This window comes from Polistes canadensis, unplaced genomic scaffold (assembly GCF_001313835.1).
Source record: "Polistes canadensis isolate GaletaPanama2010 unplaced genomic scaffold, ASM131383v1 scaffold_7, whole genome shotgun sequence".
NCBI lineage: Eukaryota > Metazoa > Arthropoda > Insecta > Hymenoptera > Vespidae > Polistes > Polistes canadensis.
Genome location: NW_014569554.1, coordinates 1,220,641 through 1,247,553, shown reverse-complemented (window position 1 = coordinate 1,247,553; position 26,913 = coordinate 1,220,641). Strand labels below are relative to the sequence as shown.

The 26,913-nt window shown below is 30.1% G+C and overlaps 1 protein-coding gene across 4 annotated transcripts in view; it reads right to left on the bottom strand.

Moving 5' to 3' along the window:
* LOC106790326 (peroxidasin) overlaps positions 1-26,913 on the bottom strand; it is a 214,106-nt gene that overhangs the window by 113,827 nt on the left and 73,366 nt on the right. For all 4 annotated transcript variants that reach the window (XM_014755144.1, XM_014755135.1, XM_014755152.1 and 1 more), the window contains exons 2-4: positions 25,626-25,765; positions 19,857-19,930; positions 16,516-16,665 (exon numbers count right to left, since the gene is read on the bottom strand). In XM_014755144.1, the coding sequence (XP_014610630.1) occupies positions 16,516-16,665; positions 19,857-19,930; positions 25,626-25,704 (303 nt within the window). In that variant the 5' untranslated portion in view covers positions 25,705-25,765. The remainder of the gene's footprint in view (positions 1-16,515; positions 16,666-19,856; positions 19,931-25,625; positions 25,766-26,913) is intronic.

Below are 26,913 nucleotides of genomic sequence, written 5' to 3'. Positions count from 1 at the left end.
ACTGTTGCAGATTTGAAATCATATTGAGATTTCATGGTGATTCCATTCTTTTTTTTTTCTCTCCATCCTTCTCTATATATTATATACATGTACACACATTTATATATGAAACGTTGAGCTACGTTATTGCAATGTAAATATAATGTAAATCGAATCTTCCGTCTCCCTGACAAGTCCTCGTGTCCTACAACGCCTATTTGAATTCAAATATCTTATTCCCTTTATGGTACATACGTATCATCGTAGATGCGTACATAACTATGTACACATTTTGTACATATGTATCTTGACTGTGCACCTGCATGCGGTGTGGATAAACGTAACATAAGAAGAAGAGAAGAACCTTTAGAAATAATTATATTCCGGTATATATCGAAATACATAATACTCTCAATATATTAAATAATCTCTCGAAAAATATAAACCTTGAGAACACGCGTAGAAAATAATCTCTAACCTTATTGTAATTAAATAATATTGAATTTTGATACGCGAAATATTTACGAAAAAAATTAACTTTTACAAAATTATGAATATTAAAACAAATGAATTAGAAATAACTATCGTAACGAACCGTAACAAAAAAAAATGTAAGATCGAATATTTAATATTTCAAATTTTAAATACAAATAAGCGTAATATAAAAGTGTGTAAAAAAATGGGAAATGAAAAATATAATAAATATTATATAATTCAAATAAAATACGTTAATTACAAATATTTTATCACAGGGATAACTCTTTAATCATTTTCATAGGAAAAATAAAATGAAATGCAGATTGAAGTTAAAATGAAGTTGTTAAGAGTTAACTTTCCGATATGAAGATCATCAAGTAAAATAAAGATCTTTTCGTAGTTTGGAAACAAGCCGTTGGCGATTAACCAAGGACGCTTAACGCGATATTCACAGTCTCAAAGTTGAACGTGGAGAAAAGTTAAAGAATCGTTAGACGTTAAACAACCGGTGTGATTTCAGAAACGTTACTGGTCCTATATCTTCAAAGCATCCGTGTCTTTAAACGAGAAAGAGAAAGAGAAGGAGAGAGAGAGAGAGAGAGAGAGAGAGTAAAAGCAAACAAGGAAGGAAGGAAGGAAGGGTAGAAGGGTGGAAGGAAAGGAAAGGGTGCTCGTTTGTCTTTATTATAAAGGACTTAGCAACGAATAATTACGTCTTAGAAAAGTTCCACGTCAGCGTGGTACTTACTACTTTGGTTCTACTTTTTAATTTCAATCTTTACCTCGTACAATACTCTCCACCCCTTATTCAAAGAAAATTTATATACGATATCCCTTTAAAATCTTTGTCGATAAATACTAAAATATATATATGTATATATAGTATAGTACTCATACAGGTATACGTGTAAAACGAGTTTTTATTCGAACGTGATGAATGAGAAGAAAAATACGACTAACAGACAGAAGTTACTTTTTACGAGTACATATATATATACAGGTTGGTTATCTTGAACAAGGACGACGTTTGCAGTGTTTTATTCTACGTTTGTAAATTTCCAAGAGAAATTTTATAGCCGCGGTATGAATCATGTAAACGCGCATGAATCATGGTTCCTTCTTTTTTTCCTTTTTCCTTTTATATTTCCTTTTTTTTTGTTTTTTAAATAGAAAAAACAAAGGAGATAAAAAAGTTCGTACAATTGATTACAAATAACCGTGTACACGCAAATGTAAGCGAGAACCATTTTGTTTCAATCGTCTAAAAATAATAAAATAATAATAATAATAATAATAATAATTAGCAATAAATTGTTTCTCAAAATTGTTGAAAATATAAATGTTAACGAAAATAAATAAATTGATGTTAAATATAAGTTACACGTAAAGCATGTCGTTTTAACGATAAATTAATTAAATATTTTAACTAACAATAAAGAGTGATACATATATACATATATATGAAATGACTTTTAATGTAAATTGCAAATTTTCACCTGCACTTGGATGGAAAAATAAATATATATATATAATTATTGGATTTTCGAGATAATTAACGCATATACACGTAAACGTACGCATAGATACGCATAGACACGCATACATACGAGCAACAGGTACGCGTTGTAATTAAAACTAAATATTATATATATTGAAAAATATATTCAAGCAATTATATTGAAAGGTACCACAGAAAGGAAAGTTAAAGTTTACCATTATCGGTCTGGTAGAATGTTCACTCTCCTACGTCCTGACAATTACTTCCATCGTAAACAAATTGAAAGTTTCCGAGCAAAGAGAAAACGATAATGTTGAGAGGTCACATCGAAACATTCAATCAATAATAGATGTCTCTGTTAAAAGAAAATTTCTAAATGATAATAACAAATACGTATTAAGAGAATTCGAGTAATCTTTATTCGTCGAAGAAAAGTTCATTGTTTGAAGGAAAAATACATAGCAGACGTGTTGGGTATTCTTTGATGGTTTAAAAATCTCAAGCTTGGCTGCACTAACCGTTAAGATATCTAATGGTTTTCCAGGAAGCAAATAACTTTGACTGGAAAGCAAACGACTCCTTGGAGAATTAACAAACGTGACTCGGTGTTCCAAATCGCATGAAAGAATTCAATCCCTTTTAAAATACAATAAATATACATATGTATCTATACAATAGTAGTAAAATTACGATGGAGAAAATGATAAAAAAGAAAACGAGGCCAATGCTAGTAAAGTACACGAAGAAGAGAGGCTGAAATTGGTTAGGGTAACCCTTTATTATGCGACCCTCTGTTTACGGTGCGCCAAATAACGCTCAAAAGATTTCCTTGCCCTCCGAAATTAGAACGAAGAGCTTTCATTATGTTCCCCCTTTCGTTTCCCAACAAACTTTACGTTGATCTTCAAACAACTGCTTTATTTTTCTTCTTTTGATATTTTTTTTCTTATTTTCTTTTTTCGTCTCTTTGTTTTAACTCTAGTATAACGTCTTTTACGATGCATACAATGACATAATTAAATATACGATGAGAACAAATTATACGATATAATATGCATAATAGTTTTAAATGTAGATACTTATTATAATATTTTAACGACCGAATTATTTTTCTCTCCGATATCTTTCAAATGAATTTATTTTTATTATCGTAAAAAAAATAAAGTATAATTGATTTTTGGTCAATCCTATAAATGTAAATAAATTTGAAATGGTGTTATATTTATTTATTGAATTATTTCTACCAAACGATATCCTACGTCATACGAAAACGAATGAAAATTTGAATTGACTGTCTTTTTCCCTCTAATTAAAATGTTGATAAAAAAAAAAAGTGAAAACTGGTTATTAATTTGAATACGATAAATAGAAAATAACAATATAACCAAAAGCAGAATATGCAACCTATTGTTAGTATATTAAATAAAGAGTACAGTTATGGAAATGACGTTGGCATTTGGAGAAATGAAATTCACAAATTTATTCTATCTACATTAATACATTGACAAAAAATCGTAGTAACGAAGCATGCCACCGATGATACGCTCATGCTCCATTTTCGATAGTTATTTAACGATTGACCGACGAAATACGCGAACTCGACAGGTACTTTTTCGTATTTTTCAACGGTCCAAAAAACGTTTTGAGATTTGTTTATGGGATCGTTCACATGCGTCCACGAAACGGAATCGAGAAATGAAATGAAATGAAAATGTGCAGCGATGTGATTCGCTGAATATTTTGTTTGTTTGTTTAAGTATAATATTACCTATCATCGTGTATCCTCTCTTGTAAAGATTCTTATAATGTTATTTATCAAAATATATAATATTCGTTTCATAATAAATATTAATTATTATATTTAATAATATAAATAAATCAATTTTTCTCTAAATATAAATCATTGATATTTCATAGAGTAAAACCATCAGTGTTGTGCATGGTTCACTATCACACACAAAATGCTTTATTATTATATTTATTATTTATTATATATTTAGTACAATCAACAGTCTAGCTACACACACATGTTGGATTACTAATTCTCGTCAAATAACTGGAATCAAACACTATTAGTAAAATAAATAGGTGAACCGTTCGGAAAAACAAAAACAGGGTGTTGTTGACTCCAGAGGGGCGGTAAAAAAGCTTGATGATTTTTTGAAAAATTACCATAACTATCACCCCTTAATCTAACATTAAAAATAAATGCTCCCAATCGTGGCAAGAATGTATATTCAATTATACAACAATTTCTTTAACTAAAACTTACCAATTAAGATGTTAAAAATTCTATTGTTGGATGAATAAAAAATTGTAGAAAATGATAATAATAATACTATTAAAACGTTTAAATGATCAAAATCAATAAAGATATTATATGAAAAGATCTTTGTGTGATATATAAATTGTGCAAACAGTTCGATGTCCTCTTTGTATTCCAAATCGATAACAACGATTCGTTCGGAAAAAGCTCGAAAATACGAATACGTTAAATTGCACTCGGCGACACTTTTCATCGAAAGCGAAAAACTACGAGGGGGAGGGAAAATTGCTAATACCAGGTAGTAGTATAGTCTGTTGGGAAAATTCATCGGTATGTCTGTACGAGACACGACGATATCGCGATTTATGTATTTACATTTCACCCTTTGATCAATACACGCTACGCAAATGTTCCTGTTTATTTATCCTATTTCGCTTTCGCACCCACGTCGACACAACGGAGATCGCGTATTTGTTCAGTATTTCGAGTTCTTCTCATAGGCATGCGTATAGAATATATATATAAAAGTGTGTGTGTGTGTGTGTTCATATATATATATATATAATCCATATACACACATATATTTTATATTTGGCTATATATAAAAATATGTGTGTGTGTATAATAGACAGCTATATACATAGATATATATATATACGACCAGACGATGATTCTCGTCTACTTTTTACGAAGAATAAAAGAGATGACATACGCTGAGCCGTATCACCATTTTGCGACATTTTTATGCAAAAATTTTTCATACCAAGTAAAGAAGAGAGAATTTAATAGGATTTTCAAAAAAATATATATATATATATATGCATATAACGAGATCAAAAAATTATGATAATTATCACATTTTCCATGTTGTTTATTATAATATCGTAAATCATATATTTTCTATAATATAAATCTAATCGTATATTGTATCGTCAAATTTTTCTAATTAATTGCGAAAACAAATATGGAAATGGATAAATTTATACGACAAAGAAAGTACATTTTAAAATACATATTTGATGTTTTAATAAAATTTATTTTAAAACTTTATTAATCGTTTTCACATGAAAAAGATCTACCGTATATATATCACAATCCTTTGTTATTACTGATACTCACGAAATGGGAGGGGTGGGGGAAATGAAACGTACAATAGAAAAGTAAAAAAAAAAAAAAAAAAAGGAAAGGAGGAAAAAAATGAAGATTAAAAAACGATAAAGAGACAGAAAAATTCTCGCTAGAAATTTGTATTACGTTTCACCTAGCGCTATAATAGTACAGAAAGTACTCTAACTCCTATCGGATCTTATTTTCTTTTCTGGTTGCACGGAATAGAAACTCCGTATAGTACGCGTACGTGACGAGAAGCGATACCGACCTCAAAGCGCCATGCACGAAGGTCGGATATAAACAAAGAACAAACTACAAAGAATAGAAGAAGAAAAAAAGGAAAGGAAATAATACGAGAGGTAGAAAAAGAGAAAGAGAGAGAGAGAGATAAATCGAACCAAATACAACAACAAATAAAAAAAAAAAAATAGGAAGATGGGAAAGGAAAAGGGAAAAAGTGCAAAAACATGGAAAAAGATCACGAAAAGAGAGATAGATAGATAGATAGATAGATAAAGAATTGTATTTCTCAAGTTACAGGAAAAGGATATCATGATACCTAATAATGTTTGTTCGTATCTTTTAACACTCGTGATAAATTGAAATCCTATTTTGGATCAACGATTTGGTGCACGTGATTGACACGTCCCTTTCTTTCCTTCTTTCTTTCTTTCTTTATTTATTTCTTCAAGCATCTTCTTTTCTATAGATCCTAATATAAAAACGAATTCCTATTTGAGAACGATAAAACTCTCAATCCTTGCGAGTAAGGATCCATCTCGTACGGGAATATCGAACGCGTAATTTTTCTTCGTTGCTTTGGCTTTTTGAAAAAAAAAAAAAAAACAAACAAAAAAAAACAAAAAAAAGTAGGAAAACAAATTTTCATTTTATTCTCGTATCTCGATTTTCAAACGAATTGCATTCTATTCGACGAAGAAAATTAAATCGAATCCTTTTTTGTTGGTGTTTTTTCTCTTTATTTATTTTAACACAACAAAGACGGGGGATACTTGAATTTAATATTGTATGAAAAGCATGGATTAGGTATCGGTGAGATTAAATATTATTTTTTTCTTAATTTCCTTTTTTTTTTCCTTACACTTATACAATACTACCAAATGAGGTCGCGTCTTTTTACCGTTCCTCTGGGGAATCGAACAGCACGCGGTTTTTGTTTTTTTTTTTCACAAACGAATCACCTATCCATTTTACTAATTGTACTTGACATTAATAATCTTATATTTGAATTAATAATGAAACCTGGCTACGATATTTTTTGATCTCGTAATTAATATATAATAAATAAATAATAATACACCACTTTACTAAACCCCATTTTTGCTTGACTTGAATGAATTGACAGGAGGTAATAATCAATCGTTAAGAATTTTATTTCATATTTTTTAATTTCGATCGTATAAATAAAAGAATTAAACGAGGAAATTCGGGTAAACGTTACAAACGATGCTATTTTTAAATAATCACAAAATATTAATAGGTGAGAAAAATAAGTAGGAGGAAAAGGAAGGATTGTAAAACAGTACAGTATATCTTAAACGCGTTCTTTGATAAATGTAAGTTAAAGTTAGGAGGATGACCTGTTTTCTGTATTGAATCAGTCGATAGCTCAGAGCAAGGGAAAACTTTAATTACCTCTTCGATCTTATTGACAAACTACAGAGTAAGTTCGGTTCTAAGACGTGGATAGGTACGATATGGTATGTTGGTGACTATTTCGATTACGTGTGTGTGTGTGTAAAGGTAGGTTCCACTGGCGACACCGCGACGAAGAAGAGAAGAAGTGGGAACTGCACGATAATGGATAAAACGGGTTCGAACTATAGAAGCGGAAAACAATTAATCGAAAAGAATCCAAGCGTATAGGTATGTATGCGAGACCGAAAAAAGTAAAGTGGAAGGAAAAGGTGAATGAATGAATGAATGAATGAATGAATGAATGAATGAATGAGTTAGTGAGTGAAGGAGCGAGGAAGTATTGGCTCGAAGAATTGAAGTTTTTCAAGAGGATGTCTGATAACAAACAGGAAGTTCATTTATTTTCTTTCACTTGTTCGAGAAAATAAAAAATGGAAATGGCTTATTCAGCAGGGATGGAATTCAAAATAGAAGGAAAGCTTCGAGTAACGAACTCTCTTTTTTCTTTTTGATCTTTTTTTTTTATTTCTTTCATTCTTTACTCAGTTGAGAAGCATAAATCCCACCTCTATGACGTACTTGCCAATTCTTTGGTATAAACTTTGTAAGTATTATATTAAAGAAGGTAATGTATTATGATGTCTAGGAAGAAAAATTCAACTCTCTTATTAAATTCGAAACCTTAAAATTATTCATTAGCGAGCTAGGAAGTATACTTGTTATCGAATGATCGTGATTATTGTTAGAACGATTTCAAAACTTTTAGCTTTTCTTATAGAAATTAAAATATCATAATATTGTCAATATTCTTACTTTCTAAAAGTATATATATTTTAAATATAGGAGTATTAATTGAATTATATTGATAATAAATGATTTAATAATTAATTTTCTTATCACACGTTAATTGTATATTGCATATTATAACTTGAAATATAAAGCATATTATTAAATTAAAAAGTAATACTACAATCTAACAAGTTTTAACAAGAAAATATAATCTAAATAAATAAATATATATATATATATACATATATAACAATACCAAAGGAAATTGAATAACAAAGTAAACAATGCAAATTTAATATTTAATGTCTGTGTATCTACGTTATCCCGGTAATATCGAATATATTAATAACATAATTTTACTTATACATAATATAATTTTTAATATTACTTTCAAATATACACATTTTAACTCTTAACAAATATAATAAAATCATATACCTAACTATCATTTAATATAAATTTTATTTCTAAATTTCTCCAAGTATGAGAGCCATAGTGGCAATTCAAAAAAATAAAATGAAAAAAAGGGGGAAAGAAAAATTTAACTATCTTTATTAGCCCGAGCAATGTTAAAATACATACATACATACATACATACATACGTACTTTGAAAATTCATCTCTCATATGTAATCACATTTCCCACAAGTATATAGGTATGTGTATGTACATACATATATTCAGCGACCGTACGGAATATCCCTTCTGATAGTTGCCGAGGTTTGAATCAGCCGGCACACAGGCCGCACCGGTACACGTTTGCATATGCATCAGGTACTCGCGGCCACGATTTTACTGCACAAAGTCTGTATGCGTCTCCTCATAGATAGTTACCTCAATCCAACAGGATGTGATATCTCATAAGGCTTAATAATTCGGTTCAAGCTGTACGAAAACGGAAAACGAGACTCTTAATACGAATAGCTGTTTGAACTATTCGTGAAAATCTCGTTGTTACGAGTAAAACCATATATGAAATCTCAACAGACGAACTTTAAGTTAACCAAATGAAAAGGATTAGATAAAGTATAGAAAAAAGAGTTGAAAAATAAAAATATAATTGCGATACGAGAAATTGTGTGAAATAATTTATGTGAATATTATAAATATATATATTTTTGTTATATATTAATAAATTTGTATGAAAAAGATGGAAGAAAGTATTTTTATTAGAAAATAATATGGGAGAATCAAAGTTAACAATTGGTAAATTATCTAAAAACATTCGTGTGTGTGTGTGTGTGTATTCGTAAGATTCAAATAATCATAAATAAGTTAATTGAACGAAAATAATATAGATCATTCATGGAACGTAATTTGACAGTGAAATTGAATGTAGCAGTTAAATACGGTCTTTACCTCCTACTTTTATCCCCCCAACATCAGCAATATCATTTTCTCTCAAGAATTGGAAGAACGGGCCGGCGCCAAATTTGTCTAGAGTGTTTTCGCAAAATATACCGACGTCTTCCGTGAATCCTCGTAGATGACTTTTACGACTGCGAAAGAGGATATTGCCTTATCTGTTCCACCCTGTCTCCTTTTATCTCGTGTAAACGCGTTGTAATATTTTCATTAACCATATTATAAACCGAAATAATAAGCGAGATATTAATCCAAAATTTGTATCTTTATTATTTATGTTAAATTCGAAAAAAAGTTTATTTCAAAAGAATTTTTTTTCATTACTTTATAAAAAAAGCCGAAGAGAAATACGGGAAGTTTTTTTTTAATAATTATCGAGAAGCGTAAGATAATTTTTTTTTTCCTTTTTTTTTTTTTCAGAAAATGACACGTCGTCTAACTCGAAAGAAAGTTGATGGGAAAGAAAGGAAAAGAAAAAAAAAAAAAAGAAATAAATTCATCCGAAGGATGATGGACTGAAGTAACAAGTGGATCGACTTTGTCAGCCTTAAAGAAAACTTTTACGATGTTCTCTCTCTCTCTCTCTCTCTCTATCTCATTCTTTCGTACTTTCTTTATGGATACCATTTAAAGCGGTTATATAAGTTAGAACGATCTTGCGATAATTATAATTCCATGATACAATATTCATTTTTACAATATCGGTTAGGATGATAGCGCGAATATTGCCGCTGGCAAATCGTTCAACTATGATTAAAAATTTTCGTTGATTCAACGATTAGACTTTCGCAATTATCATCTCATCTGTATGGAATATCTTTTTTCTGACCCTCGTATGATTACGAAAATAAATATATTTCCCCGATGAAATAAACATATTACGATATTTAATTAACCAACACCTTTTTCCCAAATTATTCCAACAAAATATATTAATAGTATTATTACATTTACTAGTAATGAAAACAAAAAAAAATCATTTGAAACTTTTCATTTTATTTTTAAAAAACAACGAACCATCGCTAAAAGATTCGACAAAGCGTTAAATCATTCTAGGAGGAGAGCCGTTCCATTGTCTTTAAAGTCTTACGTCAAAGATAGTTCAAGAAGTAAGATGATGGAATAACTGGAGCAGGAAGAAACCTCACTAGCAGCCAGTACACTTATCCAACAATTTATCCAAACTCGCGAAGATCAAAGACCCAAGATGAATGATCCAACCTTGTAAGAACTATTTCCCCACAACGATTCTATTTAAATGTGCACAAAATTTGTGGACAAAGAAAAAAGAGAGGAAAGATTGTTTCTCAACCTTTAGGGATGTTTATCCTATCCTATATAGGATTCTTCAAAAAAGTTATTCCCTGTACTCTCTCTGTCTCTCTCTCTCTTTCTCTTGAAAATTTTGTTTCATTCTCTTCCTTTCTCTGCTTGTTTTTCTCTCTTTATCTCGTATTATATCTCCCTCCCTTCCCCTCCCCCTCCCCTACCGTTTTTTACTTTTCCTTTATCTCGTTTTTATTTCTTTACTTTTTCTGCTTTCGTTTCTCTCTCTCTCCTTCTATCTTTATATTTTGATAAAAGACTCGATCTTTTGTAACGCAAAAAAGAGAATAGAGAGAGAGAGAGAGAGAGAGTGGACAAGTAGAATATGACAAATCTGAAAGCGACGACGTCTCGTGTCAGGGAATATAAAAGAAGAGGAACACTGAAGATGGTTCTACGTAAAAGTGGCCCTGAGCTTGAATTAATCCGCCGACAAACACAGATACCGAATCCTCTTTAAGCGGAGTGCGATGACGCGCTTTCCAACCTCTCTTCTTTACTCTCTCTCTCTCTCTCTCTCTCTCTCTCTCTCTCTCTCTCTCTCTCTTTCTTTCTTTCTTTCTTTCTACCCTTTTTCCTGTGCCCTTACACTCATATCTTTTCTTTTAAGAGCCCTCCAGCCAACCGCTCGTAGTGTCTCCCTCTCTCTCTCTCTCTCTCTCTCTTTCTCTCTTTTCTCTCTCTTTCTCTCTCTTTCTCTCTCTTTCTCACACTCTCTCGAAAGAACGTCCTTGTGCTACACGCCAGAGCTAGGAACGTTTCTATACCATTCGTAGGCTTCTCTCTCAAAGTGCTATTTATGTTCTTTAGAAAAAAACCCTCTCGACGAATATTCTGCATCAGCACAATGTTCAAACGATGATACTTATGTATATATGTACGTATGTATATCATATGTTTTTAACTTATAGGATTTATAACAATGATTTGTTTGAAAAATTGTTCGAATAATATTGTTTTTTTCTATAATAAACTTATTAATTTATTTGATAAGTGGTAAAACGATGTTTTGATCGATTTATAATTTAATTGGAAATAATATAAAAAATATGTCATATTTAAAATTATTTTTAATTAAATTGTTTATAATAAATGTTTAGAAACAAACGATCAATCTTTCAAAATGATTTATAACTTGTTATTAAAAAAATGAATAATTTTGTCTAATAATTAAACGAATCATAAATTTGTGTCTTACGATTCATCTTTTATTTTCAAAAATAAAAGAAAAATTTGTCATAAGAATTTGGTGGAAAACAAATTGTTTACACAACGTGTTGTTAAATAATTATAAATAATATCAACGCGCGTAGAGAGAGAGAGAGAAAAATAATGTGTTCTTTAAAAATGATCTGTGTTCAAAGTCGCTAAGACTTTTAATTCTCGAGATATTTCAATTCGAATGAAAGATAAATTCATTGATCTCTTGACCTAGATAATTCATTGATAAGGTTCATTGACACAGTGACCCATATAAATTCCTGGATTTTACGCTACTAATCAGTTGAAACGTAAATAGTCTTTTCCATTACTACTACTACTACTATTACTATGTATAAATGTATTTCTCATTAAGAATAAAAAAAAATTTGAAAATGCTGTATCTTTTGAACGGAGCGTCGTAAAAACGTGAAAAACATATCATTGTAATGAACAAACTATCCTCTTTCTAAACTATCATCAAATATCACGATTTTATATACATAATATAAATAATAATAATAAATAAATAAATATCGTAGGGAAATTGGACATTAAAAAGAACCAGAACTTAGTTTTGATTAATTGGACGTTTCGTCCCTTTATTGGGACTTATTCAGCAACTTAATCTCTAACGTTCAGCGTCTTTTTCATTTGAACAGACATACATTCTTGTAATATTCGAAAAACTAACCATCTAAACTTCGTTATATCTTAATCCGTTATATTTGAACACTCAAAGAAAAATTTTTGCTCAAATGAAAAAGACGCTGAACGTTAGAGATTAAGTTGCTGAAGAAGTCCCAATAAAGGGACTAAACGTCCAATTAATCAAAACTAAGTTCTAGTTCTTTATAATGTCCAATTTCCCTACGATACTTATTTATTAATAATTTTATTTATGGGGACGAGAGAAATAACTAATTGAATAATAATAATAATAATAATATTTTGAATACAAAGAAGAAACAATTACGAGGGAAAAAATAAAAAGAAAAAAAAGGAAAAGAAACAAACAGAAAGAGTATCGACGTAAACTAGAAAATTATTATTATCACATATAAATATGCAGTAAGATAATTTATTCATTGCATCTCTCCTCAGCTAGATCCAAAACAACGAAGATAACTAACTTCCAGGATAAACAAGCTCGACTCCGCGTGAACGTAAATAATTCGAGGCCGTTTCTCTTCGCTCACAATTAGCGTCGTCGCGGCTTACTCGTTAAACTGATTGCAAAAGCATGGAAGAGAAGAAGTTTTGAGATAGGAAGAAAGTAAGAGAAAAAAAGAGAGAGAGAGAGAGAGAGAGAGAGAGATAAAGATAAAGATAAAGAAAGGGAGATAGGTCTGACTTGGTCGAGTTAAAAAGTTTCTTTCCCGGTGGCAAAAAGCGTGGTACCAACGTGACAAGAATTTTCACGTAGTACTAACTAGTAACTGTAAACAAAAGTATCTTTTCTAAAAATGACGTGACTAGTCCAGATTCAAGTATCGATAATAAGAACAAAGTAGAATCACGATTTTTGAGTTTCTTTCCTCTCTCCCTTTACACTTTCGTTTCTTCTTTAAAATCTCATCGAATTTTCGCAGTATTTTATAATGTATTATCTGCACGTGTATTTACGTGTTGGAAACTCTCTTTCGTAGTTGGCAGGGAACAAAACGCCTGGAACAACAACCATCTTTCTCTCTCTCTCTCTCTCTCTCTCTCTCTCTCTCTCTCTCTCTCTCACACTTGGTCCTTCACTTCCCCATCCTATAGAACTAGTTAAAGTTATCTTCTTATTAACATTATTGATCGCAGCCAACGTTACAAACGCTCGCTTTGTTGGAGTTAACGAACTTGGAAATTCGTAGGGAAAACTTTCAAGTTCCACCCTACTCCTCTTCTTAAGCGTCCATGTGAAACTTCTTCTCTTTGCATCGATTCCGCGAGAGGACACGCGTGAAACCAACGAAAATTCGATTTATCGCAGACACCTTAACTCACGTGATCGATTAACGAGAGATTCTCATCAAAATTAACAAACAATAAAAATATTTCACCTAACATATTATATTAATGCAAAATAATATTCGAAATATTCCGTACAATGATTTTAAGAAAATCCATTGTATTATTAGAAAACAATTAAATTTTATTCACTAATATAATTTTAATCCCATTTTTTTACAATATAACTTTTGTAATATCTATTAATCGCTAACAACACCGTTAACCCCCTTTTCAAAATTATTTTATTTTTCGTCACATCAATGTCTGTCGACATAATATATAATACTAAATAATCATGAAACAAATATCATATTATCGGAGAAATAACATAAGCAATTATGATAGAACTATTGATTGAAAGTAATTATGAAATAATTATAACATATAATGTATTTGCAAACTAATCCCAAAGTTAACGAATTATTTATAAATAATCATTGTTAATATATATATAAATCAATGAAAAAATGAATAACGTAAATAAACCTATGGAATTATTATCTATTATAAAAATATAAATTACGTGTAGGTACAAAGTTTTCGAATAAAAAATGATTTTGATTAGATTTGACGAAAAACAAGAGGTTACCTCGAAATATCCAAAGTCACTTAACGATGATCATTTTAAAAGCGAAAGAAGTATATGTCGATGCAGTTGAAAACACTTCAGCGAATGCAGGCGTCATTCTCTCTCTCTCTCTCTCTCTCTCTCTCTCTCTCTCTCTCTCTCTTTCATCTAACCGTGCAGAACAACTTGTTTGGTCGATTTACCGTTGTCCCACTTAGAAAGATTGAATTCCGAGGACCACTACGGTGAACGAGCAAAACGTTTCACGTTCGTCGTTCGTAGACAGCTTCTAAAGCATAGCAAGCTTCGCACGGATTAGTAAATGCTGACAACAATTTATGGACATAACTATAAGATAAATGTATCGTCACATACCAACATATTTAGGATACATATACGTGTTATACATACGCACACACCTACCAGAAAATAACGTTTCTATATCCTACGAAATGATGTTTGACGTTTCGTGTGACGCTATTCTCGTTTTTCGTCAATTTACATATCTACCAATGTTTTTTTCATCTCCCATTAATCGACAGTTTTTACAGTACACTCTTTTCAAAATGCGAATAGTGTAGTTTTATTATTATTATTATTATTATTATATTCTTTACTATTGTATTGAATGATTTTTCTTTTTTTGATAGTAAAATTCTCTACCATATTACTTACATTCAATTTTAAACAAGTATTATTCAACTCTCTTACTCTTCGTATTAGTAATTCCTTATGATAATACTCTAAAACTGTGGAATTAACAAAAAAGATAATATTTCTAGCTCGAATTTACTATACAAGAATTCGAAAGAATTTGTATGATACATATATATGTATAATATCTTGCACGTGTACGTTTATGTATGTAATATATACCTTCGTATTTACGTTGACGTAAAAAGGATGATAAGAGACATAGGAATTACATGGTTGGAAAGTTCAACCGTGAGAAACCAATAATAACCTTAACAAAATAACAACAGGAACGATAAAAAATTGTAAAATAAATAAATTCGATGAAACCTGGCACGAGAGTAAAAAACAAAAAAACAAAAGAACAAAAATGATGAACAAAACAAAGATCACTTGAAAGTATCCCATAAATCAACGAGAATTATCAAACTTATTAGTAAATTTCAAACGTTTATTCGAATAACGCGCTTATCATCTCCATATTTTTGTATTTTAATGGTGAATTATTCAACGTTATTTCACTTTATTTCTTTTATATTTGGTTAAATAAAAAAGCTCGAAAATCGGAGGTTTAACATCGACGTAATTATTCTAAATTAATTTGAATGAACAGAATGTAAAATACATCCCCAGCCCTCTAGTATCCCCTCCCCCTTCTCCCGTCCTCAAAATGTCGAAAAATTTTCAATCGAGTAAATAACATTTCCAGATAAAATTCGCATTTTGTTCGGAAATTATTTTAAAATCAAATATTATATACGGACCACATCGGTGGTTTTTATTTAAAAATAAATATACAAAATAACTATTAAGAGATGTGAGAGAATTTCTAGATTTAACAGTTGTTTTATAAATGAATGTACGTGTTACATACACACACACATAAAGAGTTTCAAATGTTTTTCCATAGAAACGTTGCGAGCAAAAATTCTACGCTAGAAAATAATATTAAAAAATGTGCTTTATATATTAGCATAATTCATTTAAAGCTTGATTAAAAAATTATATTATAAATTGTAAAGCTGTATAAATGTGTTACTCAAAAATGATGTTTAGTGCTTTTGCATATGTTGTATACTATCTGAACAATAACATGGCCCGTCTAAAACATCTAACCTAACTTCATTAGATTTTTATTCGTGAAAGAAAATAAAACAAAAAGTTCATGTAACTGAGATAGCCATATTTGATATTAGTATAAAATGAATTAGGGATGCAATTGTAGAAATTAATAGAAATCAACGAAAAATTTGCCATGTCATAAACACCATAATAAATCGGTGCCAAATTCGTATTCGCGTAAGTGGGTAACATTTTGAACAGAAAAACACTTCTACAATTCATGTTTTATAACTTTTGAATAAAGTTTTAAATAACTGTACGCTCACATAACGTTTGTACGAAAAAACATCTGACACTCGCATATATTTTATTATTATTATTATTATTATTATTATTATTTCGATAACACGTACACTAAAGTGTAGTTGAACGATATATGAATTGTTACCAATGAAAAGAATTAATAGATCTACGTATATATAAAAATGAATAAACAAATAAATAAAAATCGTCATCTCTAACTTACCTTCAAATTCTTTTGCAAATTTTGTACTCTACAGTGCATGTGTACTTGTGCACCTAACTGCACTGTAATGTTGCTTTCTGGATCTTCGAAAAACGGCCTTGGCTCGGGCGTTGCACCGGTTTCGGTTGCAAAATTGTCCTCCTCGTACACCTGTAAATTAAATCGAATGTAATAACTGAAACACGTAACAAATACATATATTGAATATGCAGTCGTATATATATATAATATATATATATATGGTGTACCAAATTAAAAAAATTAAAATTCACCAATATATTTTACGAATACGAATGAATTAAAAAAAAAAAAAAAATAAAACGCAAAAGAAAAGATTTTATTTTACAGTAAAAAAAAAAAAAAAAATGTTAAACGCAGTGTTGGTTTATTTTTTATTTCTACGTTAAATACAGAACAACCCCTGTAGAAGTTTTATAACAATATATTTAATAATTTAAAAAAAGAAAAAATTCACTATTCTCTCAAATAATTTACTTTTAATATTTCCGTCTCGTTTTTCCTTTTCTTGTTTTTTGTTCTTTTAAGTTTTTTTTTTTTTTTCATTTTTGAAATAAAAATTCGACTAGGGCAGTACAAATAAATCGATTTTCTCTTTCTCACTTTGAAACGGGGTCAATAAAATGAATCACCCGTGATGTCAGCTCGTTAAAAACTATTCCCGGTTCTCTATTTACATTCTCGTTCGAAGTGAAAATGTCGAAAGGAAAAGGGAAAAGGAAAATGAAAAAAGAAACAAGATATGGTCTCACTTAATTTAATCATTTATCTATAACAAACACGTTTGCATAATAGCCGTTTGATAAGCAATCCATATTTCCTTTTTCCCATTTTTGCTTATCGATGCCGTATTACGATGATAAGAATAACATTTTCATTTCGAGCTCGTATTTATGGTTTTTTGAAATGAAACTCTTGTGGAAAAATCATTTCCTTATAATTTTGATATTTAAATGTTCGAATAATCGTGCAAATAAGTAATCTTTAATATGATAGAAGAAGAAGAAGAAGAAAAAGAAACGATTCAGATTAAAAGGGTCTTTCCCTTTTTGCGAAAGGTATACTTTGAATTTTCTATCCTTTCGATATTCGTGAATCGATCTACCAGCTGTGGTTTACGAATCGTACGAATGAATTTCAGGTCGGCGAACTTTAAACTCGATGCGAAATTACATTCACAATATATTTTCAATAAATTCGTAGCGGTAGGGCAAATTTATTATTATGCATTTATCTTATTATTTGCATTGCATTGCATTATCGACGAATCAACCCCCCCCCCTCCCAACGAATTTCCAATTCGGTCCCTTATTAGGCATGACGTATAAAAGCTAGCTTGCTCGTAATAGGCGCGAGCTAAAATATCATCAAAAAAGGGAATGGGAGATGGGGGTAATTGTATACGATGAATATTATGAAAAAAAAAAAAAAATATAATAGAAAAAAATCTTAACATTTCAAATAAGGGAGCTGTATAATAACATAGATGAAAACATAAAAAAAAAAAAAAAAAACAAAAAATATAAAACCCTGCAAGCAAAATAATAAGATGCAAAATGAGAGGTTGTTGTACCTTGCAAAGATTTTCATGCGAGAAAATTGTTTGATAGCGTTCTCTTATGTATTTTTTTTGTTTTTAAAAAGCAAAAAACAAGAGAAAAGGATATAACATGCGAATGTTTATAATTAAAATTAAAAAAAGAAACGGCGAGGAGAGTGGTTTTATGTATTAAATAAACAAAAAAAATACAATTATAAAGGGGTTAATAAAAAATAAGAATAAGATGGAAAATGAAAGCTTTAGAAAAGACTTTTTATGCGAGATATTATTATTCGATAGTACTCTTTTATGTTTTTTATGAAAGGAAAAATAGAAAAAGAAAATAAAACAAAAGATTTCGAATTAGATATAGAAAAATAAACGTCGAGGAGGAGAACACGGTTTATAAAATAAATAAAAAAATATATTACGAAAGGAAATAAAAAAGAAGGATAATAATAATAATAATAATAATAATAATAATAATAATAATAAGATGAATAAGATGCAAAATGAGTGGTTGCCTTAGTGTAAAGATTTTCATGCGAGATAGTTTTTTGATAGCACTTTGACGTTTCTTTTTGATCATGATAACCACGAAGCGAAAGATAGATTATATCGGTGAAGGAAAAACTTTACGACACCGGTGAATGTAAAAGCGTGATGGAGAAACGAGGAAAACGAGCAAAAATGAGTGTGCTGAAGTGGGAAGGGGGTGGTGGTGGAAGGTGGAAGGAGAGGTTCGTTGGATGTTACAGGCGATATACTGAAACGCATCGCGGTCACGTGGACGTGATGTCGTAAAAAAAGGATCTTCAAAAACGTCAAATATAACGGGACTCTGACATGAAGTTTTACGAAGGTAGATTAAAACCTTTCGAGTTTAATCAATTCGAGGAGACGTACAAATTGGAACTAGTTTTTCTTTTCTCACGACAATAACTATGACGTCACACGAGTTTGTAGACAATTAACAGTCGAGATAAGAATCATTCGATGAACATAAGAACGATAAATAAGAACATTTTGATGAATTAAAACAAATTAGAAAAACTAAACGATAGATTCTAGCTTTTATATTATTTTTTTGTTTATTCTTATATGAAACTTTGTTAAAGCTTAAAACTTCTCTTTCACGTGTTTAATTTTATTAATTAATCGTAAATACTTTCCCGTTGTCGTTGAAAAGAAAATTTTCATTATTTCCATATCTAATAATTACAAAGGCAACAAATTAATTATCAATATTATTTTTTCACCGATATTTCTAATATAAAAGAAAAAAGAAAAAGAAAAAAGCAATAAACAAAATACAAATAGGAATAGAATTTAATTGACGATAATAACAATTCATTTAAATAACATTTGAGAAAAAAAAAAAATAAATAAATTAATAAACGCGAAAAGGGAATGAAAAAATGTGATGATATAACCGAGTTAAAAGTGAACAAACAAAAAAAAGAGGATTTGAAATACGATATTATATAAAATATATATATACATATATTGCGTAGATGCATGGACGTATTATACTATATATAATACACACGCATATAAAGAGACATGCATCTCTACGCAAAATGGATACTCGAAATGGAGTTGGTGGCACGAAACGAGAAGTGAAACGCATACCGAAATGACGTCAACGCTCCTTCGAAAACCACAAACGCGTATAGAAACGTTGCTCTTTGAAAGGTCGAAAACGAGAGAAACGAATTTAGATCGGCATCCCGATTCCGAAAGGCAACTTCACGTTCCGAGTTTAACCGTGCGCAAAACTTACCTCGGTAAAGGGTGAACTGAGCTCACGCCAGAACGACCTCGGCAGGTTTTCCAGTCCGGGAACTGGCTTCACGCCTGCAATCGTTTAAAATGACTTTGTATACTTCTTAATGGCACACACATATATATATATACATCTACAACGTGACTATATAGGTAAGTAAGTAAGTACATAGGTAAATCGATTGTATACTATAACCAAAATCTATCACGAACTACATTTCGTTTTATGGAAAATGAATTTTCCCTTTTTCTATCTCTCTCTCTCTCTCTCTCTCTCTCTCTCTCTCTGATTCTGTCTCTGTCTCTTTCTCTTTCTATATTTTTCTCTTTCATCTGACTTTCGTTATTTGTCGTTTCCAATCGATTCGAGATTCGTTTTATATTTATTTTCTATTTTTTGTTTTTTTTTTTCATTTAAATACCATTTCTATTTTCGATCAAAGAAAATAATATTCCCTTTTTTCAATATATAAATTCATATAACGGAACTTCCAAAAAGAGAATACTTTTTTTTTTACTCTTCATAAAAAGTATCAATTGCATGACCTCAATTTTTGTGCAACGTTAATACCGGTTTTGCCGGTTGAATCGATGCAGAGTATAATGAGGTGACGCGATATTTTACGATAATAATCAAATTTATTGATAAAGTAATTTTGCAAAAAAGTGTTGTTTGATAATAATGATAATACTTTTTCGAGTTAATAACTATTTGTTAAATCATTCTGTTTAATGCTATTTATGCGGGTTCGCACAATAAATTGGTTTGTGTTGTTTCATTTTCACAAATGACACGTTTCAAAGCCAATTCGAAATATGAAAAAACTCGTAATCTACTTAAGCAATGTTAACTTTGTAATTGACGAAGTTATTTCCAACCGGAATTGGTAATAATTTCAACTCTCGACATAAGAAATAAAGAGCAAATCAGTTTTATTAAATACAAATGTAATATTAAATATCAACAAGCGAATAAAGTTTATTAAGTAAAAGTAATAAAACGAGAGACCAATAATAAAATGTATAATAAGTGAATACAAATGTGATCAGAAATAATGGACAAGAAGCATGATTTTTTTTTATTTACGCAACACTATGAACAAAATCTTGACAAAAATATATTTCAATCAATAAATTCTTTCTAATATCTTTCAATATTTCTCGATTCGTTCAATGTGACAATATTTTGTCAATTATTAACAAAACAATGATAAAATATAGAATTTCAGAGTAAATCAAATGAAATTATGGAAATATAATAATATAAATGTTTCGATTAAAACGATACACATCCAATAGAAAACAAAGAATTGTTCTTAAGACTAAATGCGTTGTTTCATTTCATGATCCCCTTTAGGCAACATGCAGTTTGAATAGCGAATGTGGTAGCCCTGTTAATTCGATTCTCTTCACGTGTTTCGCAATCGAGAGCTTTTCGCATCTCGCTTTTACCATGGAGACGTCGAGTATGCATGTGGTCCCACAACCAAGCATCAATTCCTTGTTATGCGTCATACGTTCCCATAGCAACGAACACACGATAGAACAGTTTTACTAATTACGGATAATAATGGCTCGAGATAAGCATTGATTTCCTGCTAACGAGGTGATATCTCTCATTCGTTTCTTTTTTATTTATTTAAGTACTCCTGTTTTCTTTTCATTATTATTATTTTTTTTTTTTTTATATATCATTCCATAGTTTTGTTCGATATTCTTGTACAAAAAAGAAGACCGTATTATATAAGTATATCATTAGCGTTCAGTAGTTATTTTTTTTTTTGTTTTTTTTTTTATATTCTATTACGGTGTACAATTATATCGTCATTGAATTATGTTGAATTGAATTATTTTTATTTTTAATATTATATTTTCTTTATATTCGTTATTCCCTCTTTTTAGATTCTTAAAAGAAATGTATTATTACAGTAATATCGTGAATAATTATTGTTTTCAATTGTATTATTAATATGTTGCATTTTCTTTTTATATATATATTATTTATAATTATCATTATTATCAAGAAAGATTAATTCTATAATAAAATACACAAATGTATATACGAATTGAACAAATTCAATACCGCCAATGAATACATCGCGAAATTAATTAAAACACGAATACGTATTATGTTCATTTCTATTATAAATAACGTATATATTTGAACAACATATCAAAAATACGAATATATGATATAATTTCAGCATTTAAAAAAAAATATCATAAGATCGTAATAAATAAAATCGAATCTCTTTTCTACCGCCTTTTTTCTTTGGAACAAGATGTGCATACTTGGGAACGCTTAAAATACATTTTACATGCCTTGGCTCACACAAACACATCGTGAAAAAGAATAGGAATGATCCAGGAAGAAGAAAAAGAAGAAGAAGAAGAAAAAGAAGTAATAAAGTCACTTTTTCGCGAGAAGTTCTTTGATTCAAATGCTGGAAGAAGAAAAAGAAAAAAAAATAGAAAGAAAGAGAGAAAGAGAGAGAGAGAGAGAGAGAGAGAGAGAGAGAGAGCAATTTCATTTCTCTTATAGAGGTAGAATCTTTGGGGATGGTTTGAGCGAGAGAAAAAGTGGATAGAGAAAATAAAGAAGAAGAAAGATGAAGAAGAAGAACAGCTAGAGAATTTGAAGAACACATACACACACACACACAAACACACACACACATAGAGAGATAAAGAAAGAAGTGCAATATCTTTCGATCAAATTCGGTGACTCGCGGTTTCTCTCGCGAATAAAGATAGTAGATACTACCCTGTTCTTTCTCATTTCCGAAGCTTGCAATCGCTGTCAGCTTTTTGGAGGATCTTCTTTGAAAGAGAGAGAAAGAGAGAGAGAGAGAGAGAAATAAAGAGTTACGACTAACATCTGAGAATTATTTTTCATCGAATTTAAGACGATCGGCGATTTTGTTACTAATTCGAAACCTATTCTTTACTTTTATCTATCTATCTATCTATCTATATATAATATATATATATATATATATTTTTTTATCTATATCTTTATCTATCCTCTTCTTTTTCTCTTCTTTCACTCATTCGAAGTCACTTCAGATAGGTAGGTCCCCCGGTATTTTCCAAAGAACCGACAGGATAATCCTCGAGAAAATTTATCAACTAGAGTGAGAGGAAGCCCACGTTCTTTCTAACAGGACCAATCTCACGAGTTGAATTTTCTACCGTTAGCAAAGAGATAACCAACCCACTCACGAGAAAAAGGATAGAAACCGAACGGACTTCAAATATCCGTTTGAAAAGACGAAGCACATAATCTCAAAACTATGAAGGATAAATCCGGTGTTACTGGTTAGGATTTCGAAATACGTCTTTCTAAAACATCCACGAGTATATTTATTATGTTTTTGAAAGGTGTCAACCGTTTCAATTAGATTTGAAAAAAAAACAAATAATGTTTAAACATTACACGCTATATTCTGTATATTCCTATAACCTATATTCAACATTTTATTATTTTTTTTTTCTAATAATTTACTTACGTTTTTTTTGTTATTAAATTATTCGTGTAATCACATTTGTAATTTAAAGAGTTATATATTATTTTCAAAAAAAAAAAATAAAAAAAGATGTTTGTTTGCATTAATTAATAAGTATCGACAATAACGTTTAATTCGTACAAAATTTTACGATTAAATTAAAAGACCTCCCCCCCCCCCAACTTTTAAAGAGTTGTTTATTAAGAAATTAAAATAAAATAAAAAAAAAGCATAGAAGAAAATCCGAAGAAACGGAAAAATTAATAAGATAAAAACGTGTTAACGAGATTTCGAAATAGATTAGAAAAAAAGAAATTGGGCATTTGTTTTGACGCGTATGCAATCGCAGTAATTTTTTGTTCTTCTACTTTGGAAAAATGGGAGAATAGAATTTTTACGCCGTCTCGGAAGGATCCGTTAATCGATATTCATCGTCAACCTTCTTCCTTCTTTTACTATCATTTTCTTTTCTCTTTTTATTTCTCTTTCTCTCTCTCTCTCTCTCTCTCTCTCTCTCTCTCTCTCTCTCTCTCTCTCTCAGTAGTCTCGATTTCATCGTTCCCCTTTCGTAATGTAAGGACCGTCTGGAGTCTAAAAGTACGATTAGACCCACCGCACACGACTTGTCGCTCGACATTGAATTTATGGTTTCTGTCGAAGGTCCTAAAATTTATGAGAATCCAATGCCTTAATTGGAAAATTATAGGACAATGTCTGCAGCCTCGAGCGAAAGGCATTCAGTATCTGTGGCTCATTATTCAGCACCTATAATCTTTCCCCCTTTCCCAATCATTTTCCATTGCAATGAAATATATTTTATTCCCCGTTTTTTCTTCCTATTCTTTTTTTTTTTTTTTCATCTTATACAGCAAAGAAAAAAAACTTCTTAACCGAAACTCAACGTATTATTCTCGGGACATTCATTGAAATTCTCGTTGGTAAACTAATTCGCTATTTTAAACACTTAATAAAATATAAAATGTGTTCGTTTTTCTTTTACTCGTAAGTACACACAAATTTATGTGTAATTTTTTATTAAGAGAGAGAAAGAGGATACAAAATTGTCTACCGATAGTATTATTTTCGATAAGAATAAAAAAAAAAAAAAGAAAAAGGGAAACAAGGTTGAATATAATTGAATTATCAATATTCTTGTCCAGAAATAAATATTATTAATATAAGTCTCAAAGGGAATTTTGGACGGTTGTTAAATCTTATGAACAATTTATTTTTGAACCAGTTGTACGTTTCGTCCCTTACTTGAGACTTCATCAGCAACTAACAAATTTTTTTATTATGACTTGTTAATCTATGTAAAACATTACAATAAATTACAATAATTTTTTACCTCGATCTTTACAGTTTCTTTACACTTTCTTTCAGAGTCATACATTTCAATAATACTTAACATATTACAATACAATTTATTCCTAAACATCTTATCTTATCACACGTAATCAAATACTGATTCTATCTAGACTAGTGTTTAATAATCTAGGTATTTTCAGTATTATGATGTCCTCTATTTGTGTGTCCTGTTATGATAATTGAATTTTTAAATTTCATTATAGATGTTGTTTAAATTGTTCGTGTCTGTCCTATAGTTAACTGTATTGTTATTCGTTTTGTGGTACATTTCGCTTATATTCCTTTTGTACCAGTTGTCTTCTCTGTCTAAAATGGTTGCATCTTCAAATTTGAATTTGTGTCCTGTTTTGAAATGGTGTTCGGCTAACGCATTAGTATTATTTTTTTTTGTACATTCGTAGATTTACAATCATTCCTATGTTGTTCTAATCTTTTTTTTAATTTTTGCTTGGTTTGTCCTATGTAACATTTGTCACATTCACATGGTATTTTATAAACTAAGTTCGATTGTTCTAGTTTATCAACCTTGTCCTTTAGTTTTGTAAATATTGAGTTTATTTTAACTAGGTTATAAAATATTAGTTTCACATTAGTATTTTTAAAACATTTATTTATTTTATTCGACAAAGGTTTGATAAACGGGAACTTGATAATTTTCTTGCTGTTCTGTTCTTTTTTGTGATCTTTATCTATTTTAAACTTATTAAACACCATGTGTATGAGACTCTTGGGGTAATAATTATTTTTTAAGATTAGCTCAATTCTTTTCTTATTTTTTGTATGGAATTCTTTACTACTTAATGTCAATGCTCTAAATAATAAACCTTTAATGATCCCAATTTTTTGGCTCATTGGATGATTCGAATTATAATATAATATTTGATCGTTCTTACCTTGAGAATTTGCGGTGCACAAAAAGTGTACCTGGTGAACCAAAATGGAGGCCACCACGGCCGACAAACGACTCAACATCGTAGCCGATTCTCAACTCATTTCTAGTCTCAAAGTTGCTACACGTTCCGCGTTCCTGCTTCTGTAATATAAAAGAAAGAATATATGTGTATATATTAACATTGTGTGTGTGCGTTTTCCATAGACGATCAAATATAACGAGTAATAAATACGCGTATGAATAATTAATGAAAACTTAAAATCTCCGTTGCCCGTTGAATCGATTTTCGATGTGACTTTTCATTAAAACCACATGAGTTGTACACGCGAAACCTTCTCCTCCCCCATCCCCATCCCCATCCCCATATTCCCGCAAGTAATTAAATATAAATAGGGAAAATTTCAAATCGCATTAACGGAAAGTTCCGAATGTGTAAGACCCGAAGCATACAGAAAACGTGTTTAAATGATCAGACGTAAATACGATGATGGCATATGGTAACATGTATTTCCAACAGATTTCAAATTTCACCAATGTTATCGCAACTTCTGCTCTCCTATGTTCAATTTAAAACGAATTCAAGAAAATCTAAGTAAAAGAAAATTAAAACTAAAAGAAAAAGAATAAGAGAAAGTGAAAAAGTGTCATTGGACAGAGATCAATGGGATGTGCTTTCAACGAGTGTCCTAGAAAAAGTTATCCTATTAATTTTTCATAGGATTAAACAAGCGATACTCAAGAGAAAGAAAGAAAGAAAGAGAGAGAGAGAGAAAGATAAGAATTGAAAAAAAAAAAAAAGAAAAAAAAACATAGAAATAAAAAGGTTCCTTTGCAGTTTAAAACTACTTCTCGATGACGATTCCTAAACGAAGGAGAGCCAAGAATAATAAATCCAAGTTAGGAACTCGGCGTTGTCGAAGACAGACGATCGTAGGAGAAAGGCTTCGTAGGAAACACGAAAGGCATTGTCAGGAACAGTTAAACGAGTACGTCTCAAAGAAAATCGATGTTGAAAAGAAAAATAAATAGAACAAAAAAAAATCTACAGACATTTTTTTCCTCTCTATTTCAATTCTTCCTTTTTACAATGGAATAATATAGCAATTGTTATATGGTATCAGTTTTACCATTATCGTTACTTTAATTGTATTCCACATTCAAAAATATTCACTAAACTCAATGGAAAACGATTATCTCGTCATGATTTTTTCTTACAATCTTGACTAATGATTTTTCCCTAAAATCATTCCGATCATCGTTTCGAACTAACAAAAATTCTAATATATATA